At 34.3% G+C, this 26014-nt stretch overlaps 1 protein-coding gene across 2 annotated transcripts; it reads right to left on the reverse strand.

The window, feature by feature from the left end:
- Positions 1–6517: 6517 nt before the first annotated feature.
- LOC124912133 lies at positions 6518–10447 on the reverse strand. Of its 2 annotated transcripts, none has more exons than XM_047452696.1 (6): positions 10297–10447; positions 10150–10225; positions 10004–10056; positions 9735–9880; positions 8479–8704; positions 6518–6925 (listed from the first exon to the last, which is right to left on the reverse strand). In XM_047452696.1, exons 1-6 carry the CDS (start codon positions 10297–10299, stop codon positions 6764–6766), a joined length of 666 nt encoding a protein of 221 aa, XP_047308652.1. In that variant the 5' UTR covers positions 10300–10447; the 3' UTR covers positions 6518–6763. The 2 variants fall into 2 exon arrangements, with proteins under 2 accessions (XP_047308652.1, XP_047308651.1); XM_047452695.1 differs by having other exon boundaries at positions 10004–10059.
- Positions 10448–26014: the final 15567 nt, after the last annotated feature.

Raw genomic sequence — 26014 nt, forward strand, 5'->3', positions numbered from 1 at the left:
TTTATGTGGGCCCACCACTTCCACGATTAAGAATGGTACTATCACGCCTAAGAGCTCAACTTTTCTCTTAACTACACTCATTTATGGCTCCTTCGCAACTTCATGATGGAGATGTAGCACAAATGGGATCCGGTGCACCGCGCCTTCATGTTGGGAGATCGTCAAAATTTTCCAATCATTGAGGAATTCAGAGCCACAATGATGATTAACAACAAAAACATCATAAGGCTCAAGCCCTTCATAGAATCTATGTCTCCTAGGAAACTGATAGGATCGGAGGCACCAATAGAGACGGGGGTCTGGCTATTGATGACGACTTCGGATAAACGGTTTGATAGAAATCATGTTAGGGATTAATATCTCTTTCTATTCTTCGCAAATCCTTCGAACTCTTGAAACAGATTCAAGTGCAGAAATGTTCGTCGGATTTGAAGTTTTGAACCAATGAAAGATGAATGGCAGAAAGTAAAGAACACAGGAAAGTTGTTTATGGATGTTCGGAGCAAACTCTCCTACGTCACCCCTTTTTCCAACCACCGGAAAGATTCACTATACTTCTTTAAATCAAATACAGTTCACTAATCTAGCTAACTCTCTATTGAACAAAACAATCTTTGTTCAACTTACAACACTGAAGTTTTCTCACAAAAAAGACAGTATGTAATACAATGTATTTACAACTAGATGATAAGTGAGATATTTGATTTCAGGAACTTTCTTTAATGAAAAATGAAGCAGCTCTCTCTTTCTTGTATTTTTCATCCAGCAATTTGTCCGTTGTCTTAGGCAGCAATTTATTCTTGAAAAGCTTCAACGGTCAAATCCTTCTTTTGGACACATGTCATCTTTTCGTTGGATGTACTATCCATGAGGTATTGGGTAGTACAGCAGAAAAAGATTCTTGAGATCGTGGTAGTACAATGTAGTACAGGCAATTTGAATTATGGCATACGTGGCAGTTATTCATTTGTTGAGCTCTATTGTCAGTTGCCTGGAAGACTTTGCTGCCAGCTGTCTGGAAAAGCATTTGCCTTTAGATGCCCATCTAATCATCTTAGCCGTCCATCTGATCAACTGATCATCTTGGCCGTCCATCTACTTAGATGCCCCCATCTAACAGTCTATTAGACGCCTCATCTCGGTCGTTCATCTGATTAGACGCAATCTGATTAGACGCCCCATCTAACATTAGACCCCCACGTCTAACTCCACTGGTTAGACTGCACGTCTAACCCCACTGGTTAGACTGCACGTCTAACCACGCGTTAGACCCCCGCGTCTAACATTATACGTTTTCCATATAATCGGTCTATTAGACGTTTTTCATAAAATCGGTTTAATTACGCGTTGACTTTGAGTTGTGCCTGCAAATTAACAAAACTCTAATTATTAATTCTGCACCTGGTGAGATTCGCACTCAGGTCATCTGTATGACAAGCAGGCATGCTTACCACTACACCACTTAAAATGATGATATCTAAATATATATTTATATATTTGATATGACTAACAATTATTGAACTTAGTTTTATCCAAAAACTATTTCATCAATCATCAAATCAAAATTGTTAATTTATTTTTAAATTAATTAAAAATATCAACCCAACAATTTCTCCCTTTTGATTATCTAAACTATATTATCAAAACTAGTGGTAAACATTAAAAATTTCAACCCAACAGAAACTCATCTAAGAAGAGTTCCGCTACACAAGAACAGCGATAGACAAGATTCTTACTATAACTTACTTGGATCTTCCTCATTGGATTAAAATGGCAACCCAAACCGGGGAAATTCCGTTGAATTTCGACACTTCTTTTCTCACTATATCAATCATGTTACTCATTTCCTTCTTGCTCCCTCGAGAAATCTCCCTCCATCTTCAAAAATCTTGGATGTGGCCTATCATCTTAGAGCTGGGAATAAAGATCCCATCAGAATCATCCTAAATGAGACATTATTGGGTCTCAACGAATCCTATTATTCCTTGCATATCTTATATCTCCAAATTTCCGCTTTCTGCAATCAAGATCAAAAAAGACATCATAAACATTACCTCGCATATCTTCAAAGTCCTCCCATCATATAGGATTTTCTCTTCTTCAGACAATTCCATCTTCTTGACAATCTTGCCTTGCTGGGTAGTGTGAAGATCAGAGGCGGTGCTCTTCCTCCTGGATTTGTACTGTATTATCCTTGGGCAGACATGCTCTTGCGCTTGAAGCATCGTTTTACTTGCATGTTTGGACATAAACGTTTGGATAACCTAATAGGTCCACACTTGTAAGGCTAGTGCGAACCCATATACGGTATAAGAAACATCGACATCCTTGTCTTTGTTCTTCTTCCCCATGGCTTTCTTCTTCTTCAGATATAGCAACCTGTAGCGATCAAGGTCCTTGTTCAAACCATTTATGGTTGCTCTAAATGACACATTTCCCCATGGAAAATTGAGGAAAGTGTCGATCTCCTCGACCATGCTGAGGAGTTTAATATTTATGACCCTCTTTGGATTAAGGGCGAAGAGATATTGGGTAACCAGGTATATCAACCACAATTTCCAAGCATCTTCCTTATCAGAGCAGGACACGAACTTTGAATGAAGGTCTTTTGTTCTAACAAGTTGATTTCTTTTAAAACATTTGGCAACCAAAGGTGGGATTTCTTCATTGATAATGGTTACCTCCGTAGGGAATTTCCCAAAATTGAGGCATGTGACCAATGCAAACTCCTTCATCCCGAAGCACATCTCCTCTCCATTCACGAGGAACTTCATTTCCATAGAATTTGAGTTGCACTTCCTGAGGAGCATTTGGTGTATTATAGTTCCTGAGAACCGCAGTAACGCGTATCCTTTGAATAAAAATCTGAATTGGGTTTGCTCTACCCTTTTTGTTAGATTCATTGAAGCAAACTTGGTGGCAATTTTTTTGATATTGGTTTTCCATGAGACCCTCCCAGCAAACTCAGAAACTATGGTGGACTCCATCTATAAAACAAGGAACAACATTGGAGTAAGAAAATCCAGAAAATTATAATTACCTAACAGTATTTCAAATAAGGTCTAAGTTGTCCAGTTTCATACTACACATCATTCAAAATCTAAGTTGCCCAGTTTCATAAGGAACCAGAATCATGTTACAACTAGTTGTCTTATTAGTTTTTAATAATCCAAAATCATAATATGAAAAACATAATATAACAACTCAAGCAACATCAAAGAAAGAATACACTAAAATGGCATTTCTCGTGAAAGAATACATGAAAATGCCATTTCTCGTGACAGAATACACGAAAATGCATTTCTCGTGAAAGAATACACGAAAATGCAGCTTATGGAAACTTAAAGAACTAATCCAAATGAGAACATGTTTCATTCACAAAAGACACAACAACAATCAGCTGGAAACTTGTTTCATTCCTGTGTTTTGGTTAGGGTTCAAGAATACACGAAAATGCATTTCTCGTGAAAGAATAAACGAGAAATGGATGCATGCAGAATAAGAACACTGATATAATACTCGTTATATACCCTAAAAGCATATACACACATATACACACATAAACGAATATTACATGAACCCTAAAAGCTAAATACATCAGTATCCATCAATATAAATGGCAGCATATACATAGAAGAGAACATTACAGATTAAATAAAACTTAAACCTAAACCTAAACCATAAGCCCTAAACTCACCTGAATATATCTAAGAGAATGACGGACGACAGACGGATGACGAACAATAATGTTGAACGAGGTTATTCGATGATGTTGAACGAAGTTGGAAAGTCGATAGTTGAAAAGACGAAGTTTTGGAAGTCGGGGTGGGGAAAATGAGAGAAGAGAAATGGATATTCGTGAATCGGGGGGTTTTGTTAGGGCAAACAAATTATATATACGATGAAAGACGAGAAATGTCATTCACGAATTTCATCTAAAATGCGTGAGTTAATAAATGTGTTTTAGATGAAATGCGTGAATGTCATTTCTCGTAAATGGAAAGTCAAGAAATACCATTCACGCATTTCATCTAAAACGCGTTAATCAACTCACGCATTTCAGATGAAATTCATGAATGGCATTTCTCGTAAATGAGCGGTAAATTAGGCGTCGGAGGGGTATTTTAGACTTTTCGGAGGGCAAAAAGGCACATTTTGCAAAATATTAGTAGGCGCAGGCCTTTTTTGGAATTAAGGCTGTTATGAGGGCCATTTCATCAAATTTCCCGTAGGAATTAGGATAGAGTTATTTTGGGCAGTAGGATAATATAGGGAAATTTGCCGAGATGACCCTAAAAAGTTCATTAAATGCGCGGGTGATCAGTACATAAATTTAATTGTGCAAATGATCACTTCAAAATATTTTGACGAAATTACCTTCGTCGCGTAACGCAAAAGTCATGATCGTCTCACGAAGGAAAACCCTGTAAAAAGTAAAGAATGATCATGCCCTTCGCGTTACGCGACGGGGCTAATTTCACAGACTTTCCCTTCGCATGACGATCATGCCCTTCATGTTACGCGACATGATAATTTCGTCAGAATATTTGAAATGGTCATTTACGCAATTAAATTTATGCGCTGGTCACCCGTGCATTTAAGACCCTTTTTAGGGTCATTTCGCAAAATTTTGCCGAATAATATGCATTTCAAAATTTATGAAACTGAGAATGTTATATGAGACATCAAAAGAGCAGAAACCACCTCAATGAAGATCAAGCCTTCTAACAATTTCAATTGTTTGCTATAAATAAATAAACTTTCAGTAAAAATTAAATTAAAGTAAAAATATATTTTATTATAAAATCATTATTTATTTATTTTAAAAGAATAATGATAGTGGAGCTAAGGATGACAATAAGTATCTATATATTCGTGGGTACCCGATGATCGGGTTCAGGTATTTTAAATTGGGTTCGGAGTTAGGAACGAGGAGTGTGTTAAACTCAAACTCGATATCCGATACCCGCGAAATATTAATATTAATTATATATATATATATATTTGTTATAGTTTAAAATAACTTTTCAAATTTCACATCAATATAATCATTACAAATTTATAATAAATATATTATTTAATTACATATAACAATATTCCAACCCAAGTCATAATCATTTGAATTTATGTTTATGTGACTATTAATATTTTATTTCTTTAATAATAAAATATTTTTTCTCACTGTTCATTTTTTATTTTTAAGATTAACGTTTTTTTATATTTCTTAATCTTGTCTCTTCTTTTTGTTAAACCTCTCTAAATTTTGTTGAATTTCCTATATGTAATAATAACAAAGTCGTTATATTAGTCAACTTTTATAACATATCTATGCCAACAAGTAAATAATATTTTTATTTGTGTTTTTAATATTTAGTATATATTAAGAAAAATAATAAATAAAAAATCATATTTTAATCGAGTAATGGGGTTTACGACGAATCGGTGATGGGTATACAAATAGATATACCTGTCGAGTTCGGGGTTAAGTAATAAAATAAAAATCGAGTTCAGAGATTGGTACTTCACTACCTCTTTAGAGGGAGCGACGTTGGGGCAGTGACTCCCCAATAACCCCACCTGATAACTACTTACGTGGAAAAAATAAGACAAATTGAGAAAAAAAAAATTATTATCTAAAAGTTAGAAAGAGAAAGTTATAAATATAAAAAATTAGAAAGAAAAAATTATGTTGCTATTCTCTCCCGAACATTACAATGTTCGAGAGCATTTTGTCACCAACATGACTTTTTCTCTCTAATTAGTTACATGATAAATTTTCTTTTTTCCAGTGTGGCTTATCGCTGGACTCCGTCCATACTGTAGTCGTTGCTCTCTCTATCATTACTTATTTTAAAAATTATTATTTAACTTTGATAATTAATATACTTTCATTAACAAAAAAAAATCAAATAAGTTTGTACTAAGTTTTTTTTAAGTAGAAACAATATTTTCAAGTCATCATTTGCTGCTAGACATGCATATTCACACACTTTGCCATATATATTAACAACCTATTTACAAAATAAAACAGTCTTTATTTGAATTAATTTCATTTAATATTTCCTATCTAAAATCTTTTAATTATTTCGATTTAATATACGAAAATTTATGTTGGTACCGACAAGTCCGTTCATTCAGTTCAACAACTTTGTTTTAACTTTAGGGTCGGATAGATTAGGTTATTATGACTCCTTCATTCGGCTAGACTGCTGACTTCTAGTTGAGCCTAACTGAATTCAAATACATACAAATTCTAAGGTAATACAAATATCAAGAGATACAATTTGCGACCAATCCAATGCCCCTGAAACAGTTTGACTTGAATTTGAGATTGCAGAGTGTCATATGAGACATCTAAAAGACTAAAATAGGAGAAAATCAACTCAATGAAGATGAAGGCATCTAACAATCTGGTTAAACAAGACCTGCTATCAAGAATAATTTAAAAAAATGTAACTATCCATCCTATCAAGAATACATTCATCTTAAATCATCAACATAATTACCAAAATATCTACTATTTTAAAATAAATAAGTAAATTATGCATTATAAATTTATATATTCATCAAACAAGGACTATAAGCAGGAGAATACAAGAACAATGAATGTATAAAATTTTCATCAAATGATTCAAATCACCGACTAAAATATCAAGATATTTTTGTTTTATTATTTATTACATTGTTAAAATATTAAAACTGAACTGTGTGGACTGATAATGATGAATTATAAAAGATAACTTCACACCATGATTACCTACCTTCATTTTATATGCACTTCAACAATATCATCATCTTCCATCTCTAGATCATCAGGAGTTGCCATGGGACTGATCTTATCACCATCAAAGCAGAAAGTTAAAGTTTCCATATCATGCTTATTTTTATCAGCGAACATCTTGAAGAGCTTCTCAAATTTCTCATCCTATGGAAGCACAAAGTTAAAGGTCATCAACATAGTTCAGCTTCAAATTACGAGAAGCACAACAGAAATTGTGACAAAAGGAAAAACATAAATAAAATGTCTCACTAATAAAAGTGAGGATCCTTGAATGTGGTTTGTCCATTGCCGTTTCCAAGATTTTTGCTAAAAAAATATAAAATCTAGTCTTCGAAACAATGGGAACAAATGCTACAATATCCAAAGAAAGACCAGGACAAATTTCTCCCAAGTGATAACTATGTAAGGAATTGAATTTAAATGCTTTGGTGACATAACTTTGTCTATTTGGTCTTTTCCCCTTTCCACATTTGTTTTATATTGTTGTAGGTGTTCACTTTTTTGTCATAGTAGTCACATTTATTTCTTGTTGAGATAATCAGGCAGTTGTTAAGAATCTTGGGCGTTATTTGATATGGAGTTATTCAAATAACTAACTAGTTATTTTGAAATAATCTTGTTAGATGTCAGAAATAATTGCAAATAACCCAATCAATCAAAGAAGGTCTTGTTTTAGTATGTGCTATTTGACTTTTTATATTTAGACAATACTCAATAGGCAATAGATTTCATACACATGTGGCTATGTTTTAATGTAAACAGTTAAAATGTGCAGAGCTTACCAATTCAACATTTCTTCATGGTTGAGTAATTTAAGTTCAAAACTTGGTATGTAGATTGTTTGTATTATTAGAAATCATCTTCACGACAAGTTTACTTGTACAAAAATTAACATTTCAAAAGAAGTACACAGATCTATATCTTACATCAAACTATTGATTGACTTGGGGCTTGTTTAATGTAGGGCTTTTTAAAAAATAAATAATGTGATGTTTGGGACAAAATCTTGCTCCATGAAAAAGTGAATTATTTGGGTTAAATGACTAAAATATCATATTGTATTTAATATTTAAATATTATTTGGGTAATTTGGTATTCTTATTGTTGATGGGAATATATCCAAATAATCTTTCATCAAACAAGGCCTTGGTAATACTTCATTGTTAAGTTTACATTTCTATTGTGCCTAGCAACATAAATGATGATCTAGTATTTACTTTCCAAATTATATTATGGTAGGAATTGCCTTTCCAGTTTATTAGGATGGCATTTATCTTTGCAAATTAGTAGGATAGAAGTTACCTTTCCAGTTTAGGGATAGACTAGTATTATTAAGTTACAACATATTATTATTGAAGGAAATATTATGAAAATTTTTGAACTTCTTGCTTTCTCACCCTGTATTTTGGATTGTTTAATTAAACCCTAAAGTTTGAACTCTTAACAGATTCTTGAATAAAAATCATCTCATCACAGAAAAACATCATTTGTAAATATAAAATAAAAATATTTATAGGCATCAATATGGTATATAACATACAAAATGAAGGTGAGTGATGCCTCTCTGATATGGATAAAATCCAGAGCTTATTTGTGTGGGTTATGTGAAATTATTTGCAAATAATCTATTATCCAATCAACAATCTACTCTTCAGCAAATCAAAACAAAACTATATAATAAAGGAATCAGAACAAACCTTGTAAACTCGAAATTGCTTAAGTCCTTTCTTGTCCTGGATGGAGATAACTACTTTTGGTCTTTCACAAGAAGGGTCTGATTGGTTTTTTGTGGGCTCTAAATCTGAAGTTGCATTAGCATTAGCATTAGCATTAGCCTCATAATCTCTTTTAGCAGTCTCTTCTACTGATCTAAGAACATCTTTTGCAGATTGAGTAAACAATTCCAACTGCTGTTTGTTTAATCTGCACACAAAATATTCATTCATGGTAAAAAAAAAGGAACAACAATATTCATTCATGGTTACTGTAAATGTTAGATCTATAATCACTACTTATAATGCAGAAGCATTTCAATCCACAAAACAACTATTGGAGTCATAAAATGAGTAAATACAATAAACTTCAAAATATCCACAATTATCAAAAATAAAACATCCATAAATGGATGAGATTCACTTCTGACTTCCCATTCATCCAAAGTCTTGCTGAGAAACCGCCAAAGAATTTTTGGATGATTATCCCTTTGAAAGATCACCAAGAGAATAAATTGAGCTCTTATAACAAGAGAAACTCAATTCATGTCAGATCAAATTTTACGTTTCAATAAGAAATCTCGGGACAAAAACAAACAGGAGAATAGGAAGATTGAACCAATATAGAAGGCAGGCCAACATTAAAACTGAATTAACTTAACTCACCATAACTAAAACTATCTTGCCCAACCAAATAAACAAATTCTAACATGTTTTTTTTAATGTAATGTGCAATAAAAATAATGCTAGCCTTCTATGTAGTCATCCTTGTAAATCAATCTCAACAAAAGGGAATTAAAAGATCTTTTGGGATGACACTTAAATAAACGATGCACCCAACCCAAAAACATCATACATGTTACTACTAATGCTAAACGGAAAAGCGTCCCAAATCAAAAGAACTAATAAAAAGTACCCAATGACATTTTCCAGCAATTCAGTTGCAAACTCGTCATCTTCGACTTTCATCCCAAACCCATAGAGAGAAAGTTGAAACCAAAAATAAGGAATTAAAAGATCAATTTCTATGAGCTTAATTTTCCTCCTTTCACCGTGTCAATCTACTAAAGGATCATAGATAGTAAACCTTGTTTGCACAAACTAATAGTTTATGAATATATGTTAAGTTGGAGGATGCCTAAATATATGATCAAGAGGAAAACAAAAAACAGTAAAACAGAACTAGATAAATCATGAATGCAACAGATGAATTTAATATGTAATCATTCAATAAAGCATACCGCAGCTCCTTTATTGTCTCATCTTCTTCGATTGCATTCGTATCACAGCTAACCTTAGGAGGTGGAGGTAACCAATCCCACTCTTCCGTGTCCTCATTGTCCAGAACATGTACAATTTCCTTCCCATCTTTCTTTACTTCCTCAACCTAATTGTATTTAGAAAACAGAACAATGATATTTAATCCAAACTCCATTATAAAACAAAGATTTAGAACGTAAATAAGAGGAAAAAGATGGTTAAATTTCATGATTTGAGAGAGTTTCACAACTTTATCGGACAGATGCCTTCTTTTGGAACGAACCGGAGGAGTTGAATCATAATCTGCAATTAGAGAAAAAATAAAACCCAGAGATGATTGAGTTTCAAATACTTATAAATGCATTTATCTGGTGGATAGGATAAACAGGGACGTACCATCGAAGGCCGTGAATGATACTGGCTGCACACGACTGTAATCGAACAGCGGTTCAAATTCTTCCTTAAACTCAGACTAAAAAGCAGAAGCAGGGGTCAGATTGAAAACCCTAGAAAAAAGATTTGAAATTGAAATCACATGGATACCATAATCGATTTACTGTGCCTATCCGTCGCCTGCTTTACTCTCTCCCTCCAAACCCAATGAAAGCAGAATGGATGCGTTGATTGAGTTCTACTCCCGCCTGCTCTACTACCTTCTCATGTACGAATCTATTTGAAAGAATGTAAAATTTGTTTTTCTATCAAATAATAATTTCCCTCAACATAAACTTTTCCTAAAATAAATTTATATATTGTTTTTTTTAAATATTGCCATATTTAATATTTATGTATAAATATTAATCAAATCACTTTAATAAAATATTTATTTGTATACAAAAATTATGTGAAAATATAAGTTTAGAACAAATTTAACAAGATATTTTAAATAAATTTTGATTTTTATAATTAATATAAAAATAATATATATATATATATATATTATGCATATTTTTTTTTATTAGTTTCATCATACTAAATTATTTTAATAATCAAGTAAGACCCAATACAGTTTTTTAATTTAATTTTAGTATCACCTCAATGGAATATCATTTGCTAATTCAAATAATAAAAAACCATTAAAAATGATATTTTCAAATAAAAACAATCAACATTTGTATGAAATATTTGTCTTATTATCAACATTTTACTATTTTTTTAGTTTATAATTGGATTTTTAAAACTCAACAAAGATGAAATCAATTTATTTATAATTGGATTTTTAAAACTCAACAAAGATGAAATCAATTTATTTATATTCACAAAATTAATGTGATTATTTTTTTTTCAAATTATTTTCTAAATTTCAAAATTATACATCATTCAAGACATTTATTTCATTTATCTTAAACTATTTGTTATTCATAGTTCTTAGGCGATGTTGCATGAAAATACGATATACATATGATGACTATACAACAATTTTTGAAAATATAAGACACGTGTAGTCACCTAATTTATACGTCCCAAAATTAAAATAAATTTGTCCGGTCTAATATAATAATCATACTTGATTATCCCAGAATGACCCTTGAATAGAGGTTCAAACGTAAATTTCTAAAAATACTCGATTTCAAATATTTTCATACCTTCGGAATGACCGGTCTAAAAAATTATGAACTTTGAGTATAATATTGTTGTTGAACAAAATGTACAAACCAACCAGCTTGGGCTTGTTTGTACATCAAAACGTCATTTGTCATAAAAATTGGATTTCGTGAGACTTGATATGTTGAGATTGACCGATTCGAAAACTTATGAATTTTGAGTATAATATTGATGTTTGCAATTTTGTGTAGAAGACTTTCAAAAGGGAAAAAAATTGAGTTGAATCGGACGAATCAATAGAAGTCAACGAGTTTGACCGCGCACCTAAAAGGCATTCAAAATGCGGCACTGACATCAAGCTGTCAGTCGCGGATTATTTGAAAAAAATGCCCAAATACATGTGTTTGGCACCTTAGTCCATTTAAGAAATTCTAAAAGAATCATCAACTTTAAAAATTCACCCAGATCGCTACACTCAATGGAATTAGATTACCTTGGATGATTTGGAAATCTTGAAGAGTCCTATACAAGATTCCTTTGTATTCAAAATTGAGTCGAAGCTCTTAACCCCTTGAAAACGTCGGTACAAAATAATGTGACCAAGATAAGATCAAATCGAACATGTTTGTAGTGTAAAATTCATAACTTAGGCTATAGAGCTTTAAATTTGGATTGTGACACATGGTTGGAAAGCTAAGACACAGCCCATTCTAATGGCACTTGTTATGTGTCTCCATTCAACAGTTAAGGTGGTCTATTCAGCCCGAAAATCCGATGCAAGTTCACCCACTTTAGTCTTGAAATGAACTGAAGTATGGCGTGACTTTGAAAAATCATATCTCCGTACTCACTTGACCATTTCGTGCAAGTGAGTTACCATTGGAAAGTTATTTTAGTTTAATTTCATTTAATAATAATAGCACTCATGACTCGAACTACATCCCACGCTAGGTCGCCCGTACGCCTGACTGTTCCTTTAAAGACCCATAAGGCTCTATCGAGAATTGCATAGACATGCGACTTGTCTTGAACTTCTTGGGCAAAACAAAACATTTATCCAACCTTAATACTTTTCCAACACATCCTGGATCAACCTCAAAGGTGTCTTGAGTCAAGAGTTATAGATGTATGAAGTTTTGGTTTATCCATGTTGGCAAAAACCAGAAACTCAAAAGAAGCTTGACCTTGAAAATGTGTAACTTGGGCCACACTCCATCATTTAATTGGAGAACGAAGGTGGACAAGTTACCTACACATAAGGCTTAGTCTCAACCAAAATGAACTCAAACTCAATAGGGAATCTTTGTTCGATTCCTCTGTTCTCCATTCCAATGAACCAAAGCATGTCTCCAAGGTCTCTAGTAGGTAAGCAAGCCTCCATAACGACAAACTCCAATCCTCTGAGGCGACAAGTTCTAGGTAGATTGTATCTAGTTTAGGAAGAGGCTAGGTCTTGACTGGCCTCGTTTCTTAAATTCTAAACTCGATGGAATCATCATAGTTTGGTCGCCAAAGGAAGAGCTGTCAGTCATTTCTTCGGAAGAGTTCCAAACCGCCTCCTTGTTTCAGTGAAGGCGTAATCGAAGCTCTTAAGCGTATGAAAGACGTGTTAGAATTATATGGATTTATAATTCTAAAATGGATTTAAATTATTTGACTAAAGGTTATATATGTTATTATTATTAAGCTAAATCAATTTTAAGTGATTTATAAAGATTAAGGGATTTTGGAGTATATTGAAAGTAATATGGATAATTTATATATGTGTAGATACCTTAGGATAATTTTATATTTTGTGATGGTCAAAATAAAATTATCAAATAAAGCATATAAAATGGGTTATGGTCCCCAATTCACTCTCACCTACAATCCTTGGAGCCTCCATTGATCCATAGAGAGAGAAGAAGGTGATTGCTGAGTTTGGAAGATCAAAACACCCAATCTTCTGTGATAGACAGAGGATAATGGATCAAGGTATTTTTCTCACTCTAATAGTTTGCCTGTAGTCTTCAACTAAAAGATTATGGATGATAGGTTTCTTCCTCTAATGATTTAGTTTGTATTCTAAGATTTATTCACTTAGTTTTTAGAATTGGATCTAACAATTGGTATCAGAGCATGGATTTGTTAGACTACAAGTAATCAATTAGGGTTATTTTGGAATCAATTTTTCAGAATTACTTTAGGGTTTGTTTTGCATGTGTCTATTTCCGCAAAATTATCTGATGCATGTTAAGGATTATTGTTTGATCATTCATTATATGATGAATTGAACAATTTTGGGGGTGAAAATCAATGAATGAGTGATTTTCAATGTTGGATGCAGCCCCTCTTTGTTTTTTTAGATCGATGGGGTTAGGATTGGTCTGTAATTGACTAAACCTTTTGCGATTATCCCTATTCGATCTAAAATGATTTTGTTTGTCTATTGTTTGAGCATATATGTGAATTATAACTCTTTCGTGCAATTTTATGACATCTTACATTGTAAAATAGGATAGTTGAGTAACATGCTATAAAATTAGCCTCTTGCTGTAATTGTCTTGTTTTATATGTTGGGCATGAGACATGACATTGTATGAATATTCACCGGCCCAAAGGAAGGTAGATGTTTGTACATTGACATGGATTGTTGCAGTATTAAAATATGTGACAATTATTAGGTTGCCATGTGAACATTGAATTTGTCCAAAGATAAATCCATTGTTTGACAGGTCTTGTTGTCAATATTTATGTACTGGACCAAGTTGCCAATTACAGGTTAACACTTTTAGTCAAAAGATTAGGTGTTGATGTTGTGCCGGTTTCTTGTTGATGGATGCACAATAATATGAGTTACATTATTATTAAATATATATGCACATTATTTTGTGAGCTTACATTATTTATATTCTCTGTTATTACAGTTAACATTTCAAGTATCATAGGTAATGTTAATGCAGTTCCTATGCTTAATGGAACTAATTATAAAGTCTGGAAAGAGAACGTTATGATTGTTCTCGGGTGCATGGATCTTGACATTGCACTTAGGGTCGCACGCCCCCCATCTCTTACAGCATCAAGTACTCTTGATGATAAAAGAGAGCTGGAAAAGTGGGAGCGTTCGAATCGTGTAAGCTTAATGATCATGAAACGTGCTATTCCAGAAGCATTTCGGGGCAATTTGTCGGAAGACAATGATGCTAAAGCATTCCTAGATGCACTTGAGAAGCATTTTGAGAAAAACGAGAAGGCTGAAACAAGTACGCTTTTAGCTAAGCTTGTTTCACTCAAGTATAATGGCAAAGGGAATATTAGGGAGTACATTATGGAAATGTCTCATCTTGCTTCAAGACTTAAGGACCTTAAGCTAGAGCTGTCTGAAGAACTGCTTGTCCATTTAGTCTTGATTTCTCTTCCTTCTCAGTTTGGGCAACTTAAAATAAGTTATAACTGCCAGAAGGATAAATGGACACTTAATGAGCTGATATCTCATTGTGTTCAAGAAGAAGAGAGAATTAAGCATGATCGAACAGAAAGTGCTCATATGGCATCATCTTCCAAAGACAAAGAGAATAAGAAAAGGAAGAAGAAAGCTGTAGCTGTGGGTGCTCCTTCTCAATTGAAACAGAAAAAGTCTAACGGCTTGAACTGTTTCTTCTGTAGAGAAGAAGGACATCAAAAGAAAGATTGTCCTAAGTATCATGCATGGCGCGTGAAAAAGGGTACACTTCTCAACCTTGTTTGTTCTGAGGTTAATTTGGTTTCTGCATCTAGACATACATGGTGGTTAGATTCTGGTGCTACCATTCACATTAGTATGTCTATGCAGGGTTGCCTGAATTGCCGAAAGCCGAATGATGCTGAAAGATACATTTTTGTGGGCAATGGCGAAACAGTTGAAGTTGAAGCTATCGGAGACTTTAGATTGTTACTAAAATCTGGACAGTTTTTGGACTTAAATGATACTTTTGTTGTACCGTCTTTTAGACGAAACTTAATTTCCATTTCAGCATTGGACAAATTTGGTTATTTTGGTTCATTTGGAAATGGAAAATTTAGTTTATCATTAAATTCAAATGTTATGGGTTCTGGTTTTTTATCTGTTTGTGACAATCTATACATGTTAGAAACTGTAGCTTCATTTAATGAAACCTTGCAAGTTAATTCAAGAGGTGCAAAACGTAAATTAACTAATGATGATTCAGCTCTGTTATGGCATAGACGTTTAGGTCATATCTCTCAAAAGAGAATTGAAAAGCTTGTGTCAAATGAGATATTAAGTCCTCTTGATATGACTGACTTTAATGTTTGTGTTAGTTGTATTAAAGGGAAACAAACGAGTGTAAGGAGATTTGAAGCTAACCGAGCGACGGAAGTCCTTGAATTGATACATACTGATATTTGTGGACCGTTCCTTACAGCAGCTTGGAATGGTCAACAATATTATATATCATTCATTGACGATTTCTCGCGTTATGCCTACATATATCTCATTCAAGAGAAGTCACAATCTTTGGACGTGTTCAAATCCTTTAAAGCTGAAGTTGAAAATCAGCTTGATAAAAAGATTAAGGCCGTCAGATGCGATCGTGGGGGTGAATATTATGGTCGGTATGACGGGTCAGGTGAACAACGTCCAGGACCATTTGCTAAATTCCTAAGAGAATGCGGTATTGTTCCTCAGTACACCATGTCGGGTTCGCCTAACATGAATGGTGTTGCTGAAAGACGAAACCGCACACTTAAGGACATGGTAAGGAGCATGATTGCAAATTCAAGCTTACCAGAATCTCTTTGGGGTGAAGCACTAAAGACAGCAGCTTATATCCTTAACAGGGTACCTACTAAGGCGACGACTAACAAAACCCCATATGAGTGTTGGACAGGCCGAAAACCTGTATTAACACATTTACATGTATGGGGGTGTCCAGCTGAGGCAAGGCCATACAGGCCAAATGAAAAGAAATTGGACTCTAAGACTGTTAGTTGTTATTTTGTTGGATATCCTGAAAGGTCAAGGGGGTACAAATTTTATGATCCTACGGTAAAGACAATTTTTGAAACGGGAAATGCCCGGTTTTTCGAGGATATAGAGTGTGTGAGGAAAGATAAGGAAAACATTGTCTTTGAAGAAGAATTTGTTTCTATTCCTTTGGTTTCACTTGATTTTAATCAAGTGGATAATGAAAAGGACAATGTGCTTTCTGAACCTATTCAAGAAGAAATTCTGGAAGAACAAACTCAACAATCTCGAGAAACTATGCCATTACGAAGGTCCACTAGAGAAAGAAGGAGTACGATTTCAGACGATTATTACGTATTCTTACAAGAACATGAGGACATAGACGAAGTAAAAGATGACCCTGTCACTTTCAACCAAGTCATTAAGAGTTCTGATTCTCAAAAATGGATTGATGCCATGAATGAGGAGTTAAAGTCTATGAAGGACAATGACGTTTGGGATCTCGTTCCGTTACCTGCAGGTTCGAAACCCGTTGGTTGTAAATGGATTTTTAAATCCAAAAGGGATTCGAATGGTAACATTGAGAGATTCAAAGCACGTCTTGTTGCTAAGGGTTTTACTCAAAAGGAAGGCATCGACTATAAGGAAACTTTTTCTCCGGTATCTACGAAAGATTCCTTTAGAACTATAATGGCACTCGTAGCTCATTATGATTTAGAGTTACATCAGATGGATGTTAAGACTGCGTTCCTTAATGGCGACATTAATGAAACAATATATATGGTGCAACCCGAGTTCTTTGATTCTGATAATTCAAAGGACTTAGTTTGTAAACTGAAGAAATCCATCTACGGGCTAAAGCAAGCTTCCCGTCAATGGTATTACAAATTTTATCAAGCTGTTATCTCATATGGTTTTGAGGCAAATAAAGTTGATGATTGTATATACCATAAATTTAGTGGGAATAAAATTATGTTTCTGATTTTATATGTTGATGACATATTATTGGCATGCAATGATATAGGCTTATTGCACGACACTAAGAATTTTTTTTCAACGAAATTTGAAATGAAAGATCTTGGTGACGCTTCTTTTGTATTAGGAATTCAGATATATCGAGATCGTGGTCAAGGTATACTTGGATTATCACAAAAAACTATATCGAGAAGGTTTTAAAAAGGTTTGGCATGCATGAATGTAAAGCAGGAGATACCCCTGTGGCTAAAGGAGACAAAATAGATAAAAGTCAATGCCCTTCAAGTGACTTTGAAGCCAAAGAAATGCAAAAGATTCCTTATGATTCTGCAGTAGGAAGCTTAATGTATGCTCAAGTATGCACGCGTCCGGATATAGCGTACATAGTTGGCATGTTAGGAAGATACTTGAATAATCCTGGATTGGATCATTGGAAGGCTGTAAAAAGAGTATTCAGATATTTACAAAGAACTAAGGAATATATGCTCACATACAAGAAATCAGATCAGCTTGAGATCATAGGGTACACTGATTCTGATTTTGCTGGATGCAAAGATGACTTGAAGTCAACATCAGGCTATATTTTCCTTTTAGCTGGAGGAGCTATCTCTTGGAAGAGTGCTAAACAGAAACTTACAGCTTCTTCAACTATGGCAGCTGAATTTATAGCATGCTATGAAGCATCTAATCAAGCATTATGGCTGAATAATTTTATTATGGGATTACAAGTCAAAGAGATCGAAAGACCACTTAAGATACTATGTGATAATCAGTCAGCTGTAATGTTCTCTAACAACAATAGGAGTTTCTCAAAGTCTAAGTTTGTAGACATCAAGTTTCTGGTTGTTAAGGAAAGAGTTCAGGATGGTCAAATATCTATAGAACACATTGGAACAGACTTCATGATAGCGGATCCGCTCACTAAGGGATTACAACCCAAGGTCTTTCATAAGCATGTTGCCCATATGGGGGTTGTATCTCTTAGAGATATTGAAGTTTAGTGGGAGTCTGTATGTTTTTTGGGATACTATTCTATGGATATTTGTAATATATATTTTGGTTTAATCATTTTGGTATTAATTTTGGTGTTCATTTAGTCCATTCTGGCTATTTTTATGGATCTCAATACAGTTTTTGTTGGACCAGTTGGAAATAGGCATGTTAAATCACATTACATGTAATTTCCATGCTACACATCCATATTTGATCTATGTCATTTGGTTATATTAATGCTTGTGATCATTGATCGGTTAAGCTACGATAATGATAACGAAAGCCGCTTTGGTTCTGCATTTGATATAATCAATGGACAAGATTATTTGAATATATTCTTTTAGATAATAACAAAATTTGATATCATAAGGATAATGTATAATTGTTTAGTTCATAATTTAATCCAAGTGGGAGATTGTTAGAATTATATGGATTTATAATTCTAAAATGGATTTAAATTATTTGACTAAAGGTTATATATGTTATTATTATTAAGCTAAATCAATTTTAAGTGATTTATAAAGATTAAGGGATTTTTGAGTATATTGAAAGTAATATGGATAATTTATATATGTGTAGATACCTTAGGATAATTTTATATTTTGTGATGGTCAAAATAAAATTATCAAATAAAGCATATAAAATGGGTTATGGTCCCCAATTCACTCTCACCTACAATCCTTGGAGCCTCCATCGATCCATAGAGAGAGAAGAAGGTGATTGCTGAGTTTGGAAGATCAAAACACCCAATCTTCTGTGATAGACAGAGGATAATGGATCAAGGTATTTTTCTCACTCTAATAGTTTGCCTGTAGTCTTCAACTAAAAGATTATGGATGATAGGTTTCTTCCTCTAATGATTTAGTTTGTATTCTAAGATTTATTCACTTAGTTTTTAGAATTGGATCTAACAAGACGTTGCCGAATATTAAAATGTGATTACCTCAATGAATGAACGACGAGTTACAATCAATGATTGTTGTCCGATTTTCAAATCTGTAGGGGATCTTGTTCGATTCCTCTATTCTCCATTCTAGTGAACCAAAGCGTATCTCTAAGGTCTCTAGTAGGTAATCAAGCCTCCGTAGCGACGAGCTCCAATCCTCTGAGGCGACGACGAGGTGAAACGAAACTCTGTAAGAAAAATCAAATTCCAGATTGGAAGAATAAAGTCCACCTCTATTCTTCGACGATGGATTCCAGCTGCATTCATATGGGAGCTAAACGACGTGAGGCGAGCTGATTTTGAGGCATCTTCTGTTGCCTAGTCTTCAGGAATATCTCTGTGCGGCGTCGGGAAGGAGCGAAGGTCAGAAGTAGATAGCAAAGAAGACAACGAACGACGCAAGTTTGATTCTCAACTTTTCATCTTTTTGATTTCCTGAGTTTTTGTAGTATGTTCAAAGAGGCCCCCATGCCTTTAAATCTTGTAAATCTGCCTAATAACTTTAATTCTAAATCTTTCTTAATTTTGAATTAAAAAGGTCCCTGAACTCTTTGTTTGTACAATTTTGATCTTGAACTTTAATTTCATATTACTCTCAATGAATTTGAAATAATTCGACCCTTGAACTATTGTTCACGTTCAATTTGACCCCTAGTTTTATATTATCCAATTTTGAATATAGAGTTTTAATTTTTATATTTTTGAGAAATTTATTAGGGCTTGTTTGGTTCATTTTACACCAAACAACCTTATTTCTTCAATTGGAGGCTCTAAATCATTTTAGAAAATTCAAAAAATTCAAAGATATTCAAAAATATTATTTTCTACAATAATAATATTTTTCCTTAATTTTTGAGACTCGTTTGAATAATGACTTATTTTTAAACGTTCATATCTTGAGCTTCATGGCCCAAATAATTATAAAATTTTATAATAGGTTCACAAAATTATTTTTGACCTCCCTAAAAATTCTTTCAAAAAAAACACTCACATTTTAGTGGAGTCATATCAGAAGTCTCGTAACACTGAAAAGTTCTGAATTCGTGTGGAAAATATTTATAAAAATATGTTCAACATGCAAAAAGACTTTCGAAATTTTCCAATCATTTTTTGGAAATTTCTCGATGTTGGTTGTCACATAGTCGGGGCTCCAATTCCCCTCTTCAATCCTTAATCCACATCCTGATACACTCGTAAAATGTTTTTTATACAAGGATTTACAGTTCAAATCAACAAGCAAACCTCCAAGTAATATGCAAAGCGATGAGTTCACATTATTGTTCACATATGCCCGAGGAGAGCATTCAAGGTTCCATTATATCTTCTTCTATCTAGGAAAACCTAACGAGAGTTTAGAGTCATCTTTGGACTAAGCATAGGGCATCCTGTTAAATAGACTTAAGACAGGATAATATAAACCAATAGAATTCTAATGGCTTGATGTCAACCGTTATCGAAATCTAATTAGAGCTAGGATTACTCCTTCTGAATTAGATACAAGGCTAGGACATACACAAGTAAACGAATTCTGAACTCAAAATACAAATGTGTAATGTACCTTCACAAACAAATGACCAGCTACATTCAAGTAGAGACTATCCTATGGGATATGTGCATAGGACATATCTGCTACGATCCTTTCTTCATGCGTAACCAAACACCGGACCCTTAGTCTGTGAATAATTGGATTTTCTTTTCTTTAGTTTTTTTGTGAAGTCAACTAAAATGATGACTCTTAAATTCAACCGGATTACTATGTTTTTACACGTACTAATTTGGAACATGTATAGGCCAATCAAAAAAGTTTATGATATATACCTCCACTTTGGTTTATCATCTCAAATGGATAACACAACATCATATATGAATAGTCTTCTTATCTACATTTTATGAGATTCTAAGGAAGTTAAGCCACGAGATTCTTAGCATAACTTTCGTAGAAAAATCTTTTTCTAAAATTTCACGGATCGTGTTTACCATTCAAGTCCTTCGTTGCATCCCCTTCATGGGCAGAGCACTCAAAATACTAGGTAAGGTGTTGGGTAAAATTAGTTTCACTAACGTTATTTTGATGATGAATATGTGTAAAACTTAAATAAGAATAAAGCTAAGCCGTCTAAATTGTGTTTATGTAGGAGCATCAAGATCTGGCTAACTTAGACGCAAACTAAAACAGGCTATTTAGACGTGTTGCGAGTTAGACGTGCAATATAACAGATACGTAGTTAGACGTACAGTCTAACATATACGTAGTTAGACGTGCAGTTTAACAGATTCGTAGTTAAACGTGCAATCTAACGGATGCGTAGTTAGAAATGCAGTCTAATAGATGTGTAGATAGACGTGCAGTCTAACAAATGCGTAGTTAGACGTGCAGTCTAACAGACGTGTAGTTAGATGTACAGTCTAACAGATGCGTATTTAGACGTGCAGTGTAACAAATGCGTAGTTAGACGTGCAGTCTAACAGATGCGTAGTTAGACGTGTAGTCTAACATATGCGTAGTTAGACGTGCAGTCTAACAGATGCGTAGTTAGACGTGCAGTCTAACTCCATTAGACTTGGTGATCTAATGGATCTCGCTATTAAACTGTATTTGATTCAAAGAAGTATAGTGAAATCCTTCCGGTGGTTGGAAGAAGGGGTGACGTAGGAGAGTTTGTTCCAAACATCCATAAACAACTTGATGTGTTCTTTACATTCCGTCTTTCCTTCTCTTATTGGTTCGTAGCTTCAAACCTAAGCAAACAGTTCCGTACTTGAATCGCTTCAAGTGTTTGCAAGAGTTTGTGAAGAATAGAAAATGATAATAATCCCTAATAGGATTTCTATCAAACCGTTTTCCAGAAGTTGTCATCAATAGTTAGACCCCCGTCTCTATTGATTACACCGATCCTATCAAGTAGTATCAGAGCCTTGTTTTCTATTCTCAAGCATCAGGAACCTGAATCATGTCTATCATCAACGATATCCCTCTACTTTCAAAGGAATACTTCGATTATTAGATGATGGGAATGCAAGCTCACTTGGCTTCTCTTGATTGCGATATGTGGAGTGTCATTACCGATGGTCCCATAAAGATTGCGAAGCCAAGATGTGAGTGGATAACGGAAGATAAGATGACTAACAACTAGGACAACGTTGCCAAAAATATCCTATATCAATCAATCAACATGAATATATTCTGTGAGATCAAGTCTTGCTTCTCTACTAAAGATATTTGGGGAAGCTGATTCAGATTTATGGCCTACGTTCAACCTAAGAAGAACCAAAAAGATCAAAAGGTTCTTATATGTGCTGAAATAAGTCCAATGGGCCGATAGCGACTCAGAGGACTCATCTGGTGAAAGTGATACAGAAGTCATCACATGTTTGATGATAGATGATCAATCCAAGGTAAATGATCTTCCCCCACAAGAGTTTACCAACGATGAGTTAAGTGTTGCACTCAATGAACTGACCATTGAGTACAAGAAGTTATCAGACTCTTTTAATGAAATGAAAGCGAAATATGAGACCAATATCTCTTCTTCATCTTAAATTTCTGAACCAAATGTTTCTGAAAATAAAGTGGTTGAGCTCTCATCTGAGAATGAGAGCTCAAAGAAAAGATACAAACTCTATCTTCTGAAAACAATCAGTTAAACTATATTGTTAGTGCTTGGACAAGGTCTAGAGAAGCTGTCAAATATCATATTAGTCTGTTGAAACCTGCTAGATCCAAATCCGGTTTAGGATTTGATAGCAATGACCAGACCATCTTGTAAAAAGCTAAACTCAACAACTGATAAGCTTAAGCCAATAAGTTTTGTCAAAGGGAGTTTAACTAATACTGAAACTGATCTACTCCGTGAGGATATAGCTTTAAAGGATGAAATAACCTATGTTACGCCAATTGTTAGCTGACTGAAAATTAAGTTAGAAGCAGCCAGTAAGTTTGGCAAACCAAACCTGACAAGAAATCAAGGAGTTTAAAAAAAAAATCATCCTCTAAAGTTAAGGGACTAGTGGCTAGTAGAAAGACGTATGCTAAGTCTAAATCATACGCATTAATCACAACACAAAATGGGAAATTCATTAAAATAACTCAAATATGGATCCCTAAGGGACTGATTGACCGAGGACCCAAGTGAATGTGGGTACCAAACGATTGTAAATATTGTTTTGTGTAGGTACATTTGAGTAATTTCCTGGAGGATTCTGTTTGGTATCTGGATAACCGTTGTTTCAAACACATGACAGGAAATAGACAACTTCTAACTAATATAACAGACTGTTCAGGTCCTAAGATCACCTTTGGTGACAATAAGAAGGGTAAGACCATGGGTAAGGGTAAGATTATCCATGGTAATCTAACCATTAACGATGATTTACTTGTTGACAATCTGTGTTACAACCTGATTAGCATTAGTCAATTATGTGATAATGGTTTTTCGGTTGATTTTCAAACTCATGCATGCCTGGTTAACGATTAGTAGGATAATACTTTGCTAACCGGAAGCAAGGTAGGAAACTCTTATAAAATGAACTGGCAAAATAAGACATCTGACCTTATGTGCATGATTGCCAAAAATGACCAAAAATGGTTATGGCATAAAAGATTAAACCATCTAAACTTTAAAATCATCAATAACATTTGTTCGCATAATTTAGTGTTCGGTTTACCTAAATTATAGTTTCTAAGGACAAGGTTTGTCCTACTTGCTAGTTAGGCAAACATGGCAGATCATCGTTCAAAAGTAAAGGGAAATCTCAATCCAATCGTTGCTTAGAACTTTTACACATGGATCTATTTGGTCCAATTCCTGTAAAGAGCTTAGGAGGAATGAGATTTACCCTAGTAGTTATTGATGATTTTTTACGATTTACATAGGTAGTATTTTTACTATCTAAGGATCAAACTGCTGAAAATTTGATTAAGATCCTTAGAAGAATTCAAAACCAGAAATCTTTAAGCATTGTTTCTATTCGAAGTGCTCAGGGAACCGAGTTCACCAACAGACATCTAACTTCCTATCTCGAGGAGTCTAGTATTATACACGAGTTGTCTAGTGCTAGAACTCCACAGAAAAACGACATTGCTAAGAGAAGAGTGAGGACACTAAAAGAAGCAGCGAGATTTATGCTAGCTGAATCAGGTGTTCCTCAGAAGTTCTTGACAGAAGCCATAAACACAGCATGTTACACACAAAATCGGTCGATAATCAACAAACGTTTGGACAAAACACCCTATGAACTGTTTTACGAGAGAATCCTTACAGTGTCTTACTTTAAAGTATTTGGGTGTAAATGTTTTATTCATAACAATGGAAAGGATTATTTGACTACTTTTGATGCTAAAGTAGATGCTGGAATCATGTTGGGTTATTCCTCAGTAAGTAAGGCTTACAGAGTATCAACAACATAACACAAACTGTTGATGAATCTCTACATGTCGTTTATGATGAGTCTGTTGAAAGTAATCTCATTGATCCCATGGACCTTGCTAGCAGATTAGAAGCGACAAGTCTTGAGTCTGATAGTGAAGATAAACCTCTTGTTCAAAGGAATTATTAGTATGATCAAGTGGCTTATCCGGTTGAGAATCAACTAGACGTCCAAACTTCTGTTCAACAGGTTATTGACAGTCCGGATGTCGCAGAGCTAACTAATTTGACGTCTAATCCTTTAGGACCCAACTTCATATAGAACAAAAATCATCCACCAGAATTGATAATCGGTAACCCTAACTCTGCTCGTAGGACAAGAGGTCAATTGATGGATGAAATGGCCAACTCTGCCTTTATTTCTCAAATTAAACCCAAGAAAATTGGTGAAGTAGTGCTTGACCCAAATTGGATCAATGCTATTCAAGAGGAGTTAAACCAATTTGTGCATGATTTCCAAGAACGACCAGAAATAGTTATGGCATAAAAGGTTAAACCATATGAATTTTAAAACCATCAACAACATTTGTTCAAACAATTTAGTTATTGGTTTACCTAAACTTCAGTTTTCTAAGGACAAGGTGTGTTCTGCTTGCCAGTTAGGCAAACATGGCAGATCATCGTTCAAAAGTAAAGGGAAATCTCAATCCAGCCATTGCTTAGAATTGTTACATATAGATCTGTTTAGTCCAATTCTTGTAAAGAGCCTGGGAGGAATGAGATTTTCCCTAATTGTTATTGATGATTTTTAGCGATTTACATGGGTAGCATTTTTACCATCAAAGGATAAAACTGCTGAAAACTTGATTAGAATATTTAAAAGAATTCAGAATCAGAAATCTTTGAATATTGCTTGTATTATAAGTGACCAGGGAATTGAGTTCACTAACAGATACCTATCATCTTATCTCGAGGAGTCTGGGATTAGGCACGAGTTGTCTAGTGCCAGAACTCCACAACAGAATGACATTGCTGAGAGAAGAGTGAGGACTTTGAAGGAAGCAACTAGATCCATGCTAGCTGAATCAGACGTACCTTAGAGGTTCTGGGCAGAAGCCATAAACACAGCTTGCTATACACAAAATCGGTCAATAATCAACAAACGTTTTGATAAAACTCCCTATGAACTGTATTACGAGAGAATTCCCAAAGTTTCATACTTCAAGGTATTTGGGTGTAAATGTTTTATTCATAACAATAGAAAGGTTTATTTGACCGATTTTGATGCTAAAGCTCATGCTGGATTCATGTTGGGATATTCCTCAGTAAGAAAGGCTTACAGAGTATACAACAACAGAACACAAACTGTTGAGGAATCCCTTCATGTACTCTTTGATGAGTCTGTTGAGAGCAAATTCATTGATCCCATTGACCTTGCTAAAAGACTAGAAGCGACGAGTCTTGAGTCTGTAAGTGAGGAAAAAGCTTTGG

Source organism: Impatiens glandulifera, chromosome 8 (genome assembly GCF_907164915.1).
Source record: "Impatiens glandulifera chromosome 8, dImpGla2.1, whole genome shotgun sequence".
NCBI lineage: Eukaryota > Viridiplantae > Streptophyta > Magnoliopsida > Ericales > Balsaminaceae > Impatiens > Impatiens glandulifera.

Coding starts and splice junctions, on each gene's coding strand:
- LOC124912133 (XM_047452695.1), bottom strand. Junction 8,705..9,734: donor GAGACAATAAAGGAGCTGCG/GTATGCTTTATT, acceptor TTTTGTGTGCAG/ATTAAACAAACAGCAGTTGG. Junction 6,926..8,478: donor AGCAATTTCGAGTTTACAAG/GTTTGTTCTGAT, acceptor GTGCTTCCATAG/GATGAGAAATTTGAGAAGCT.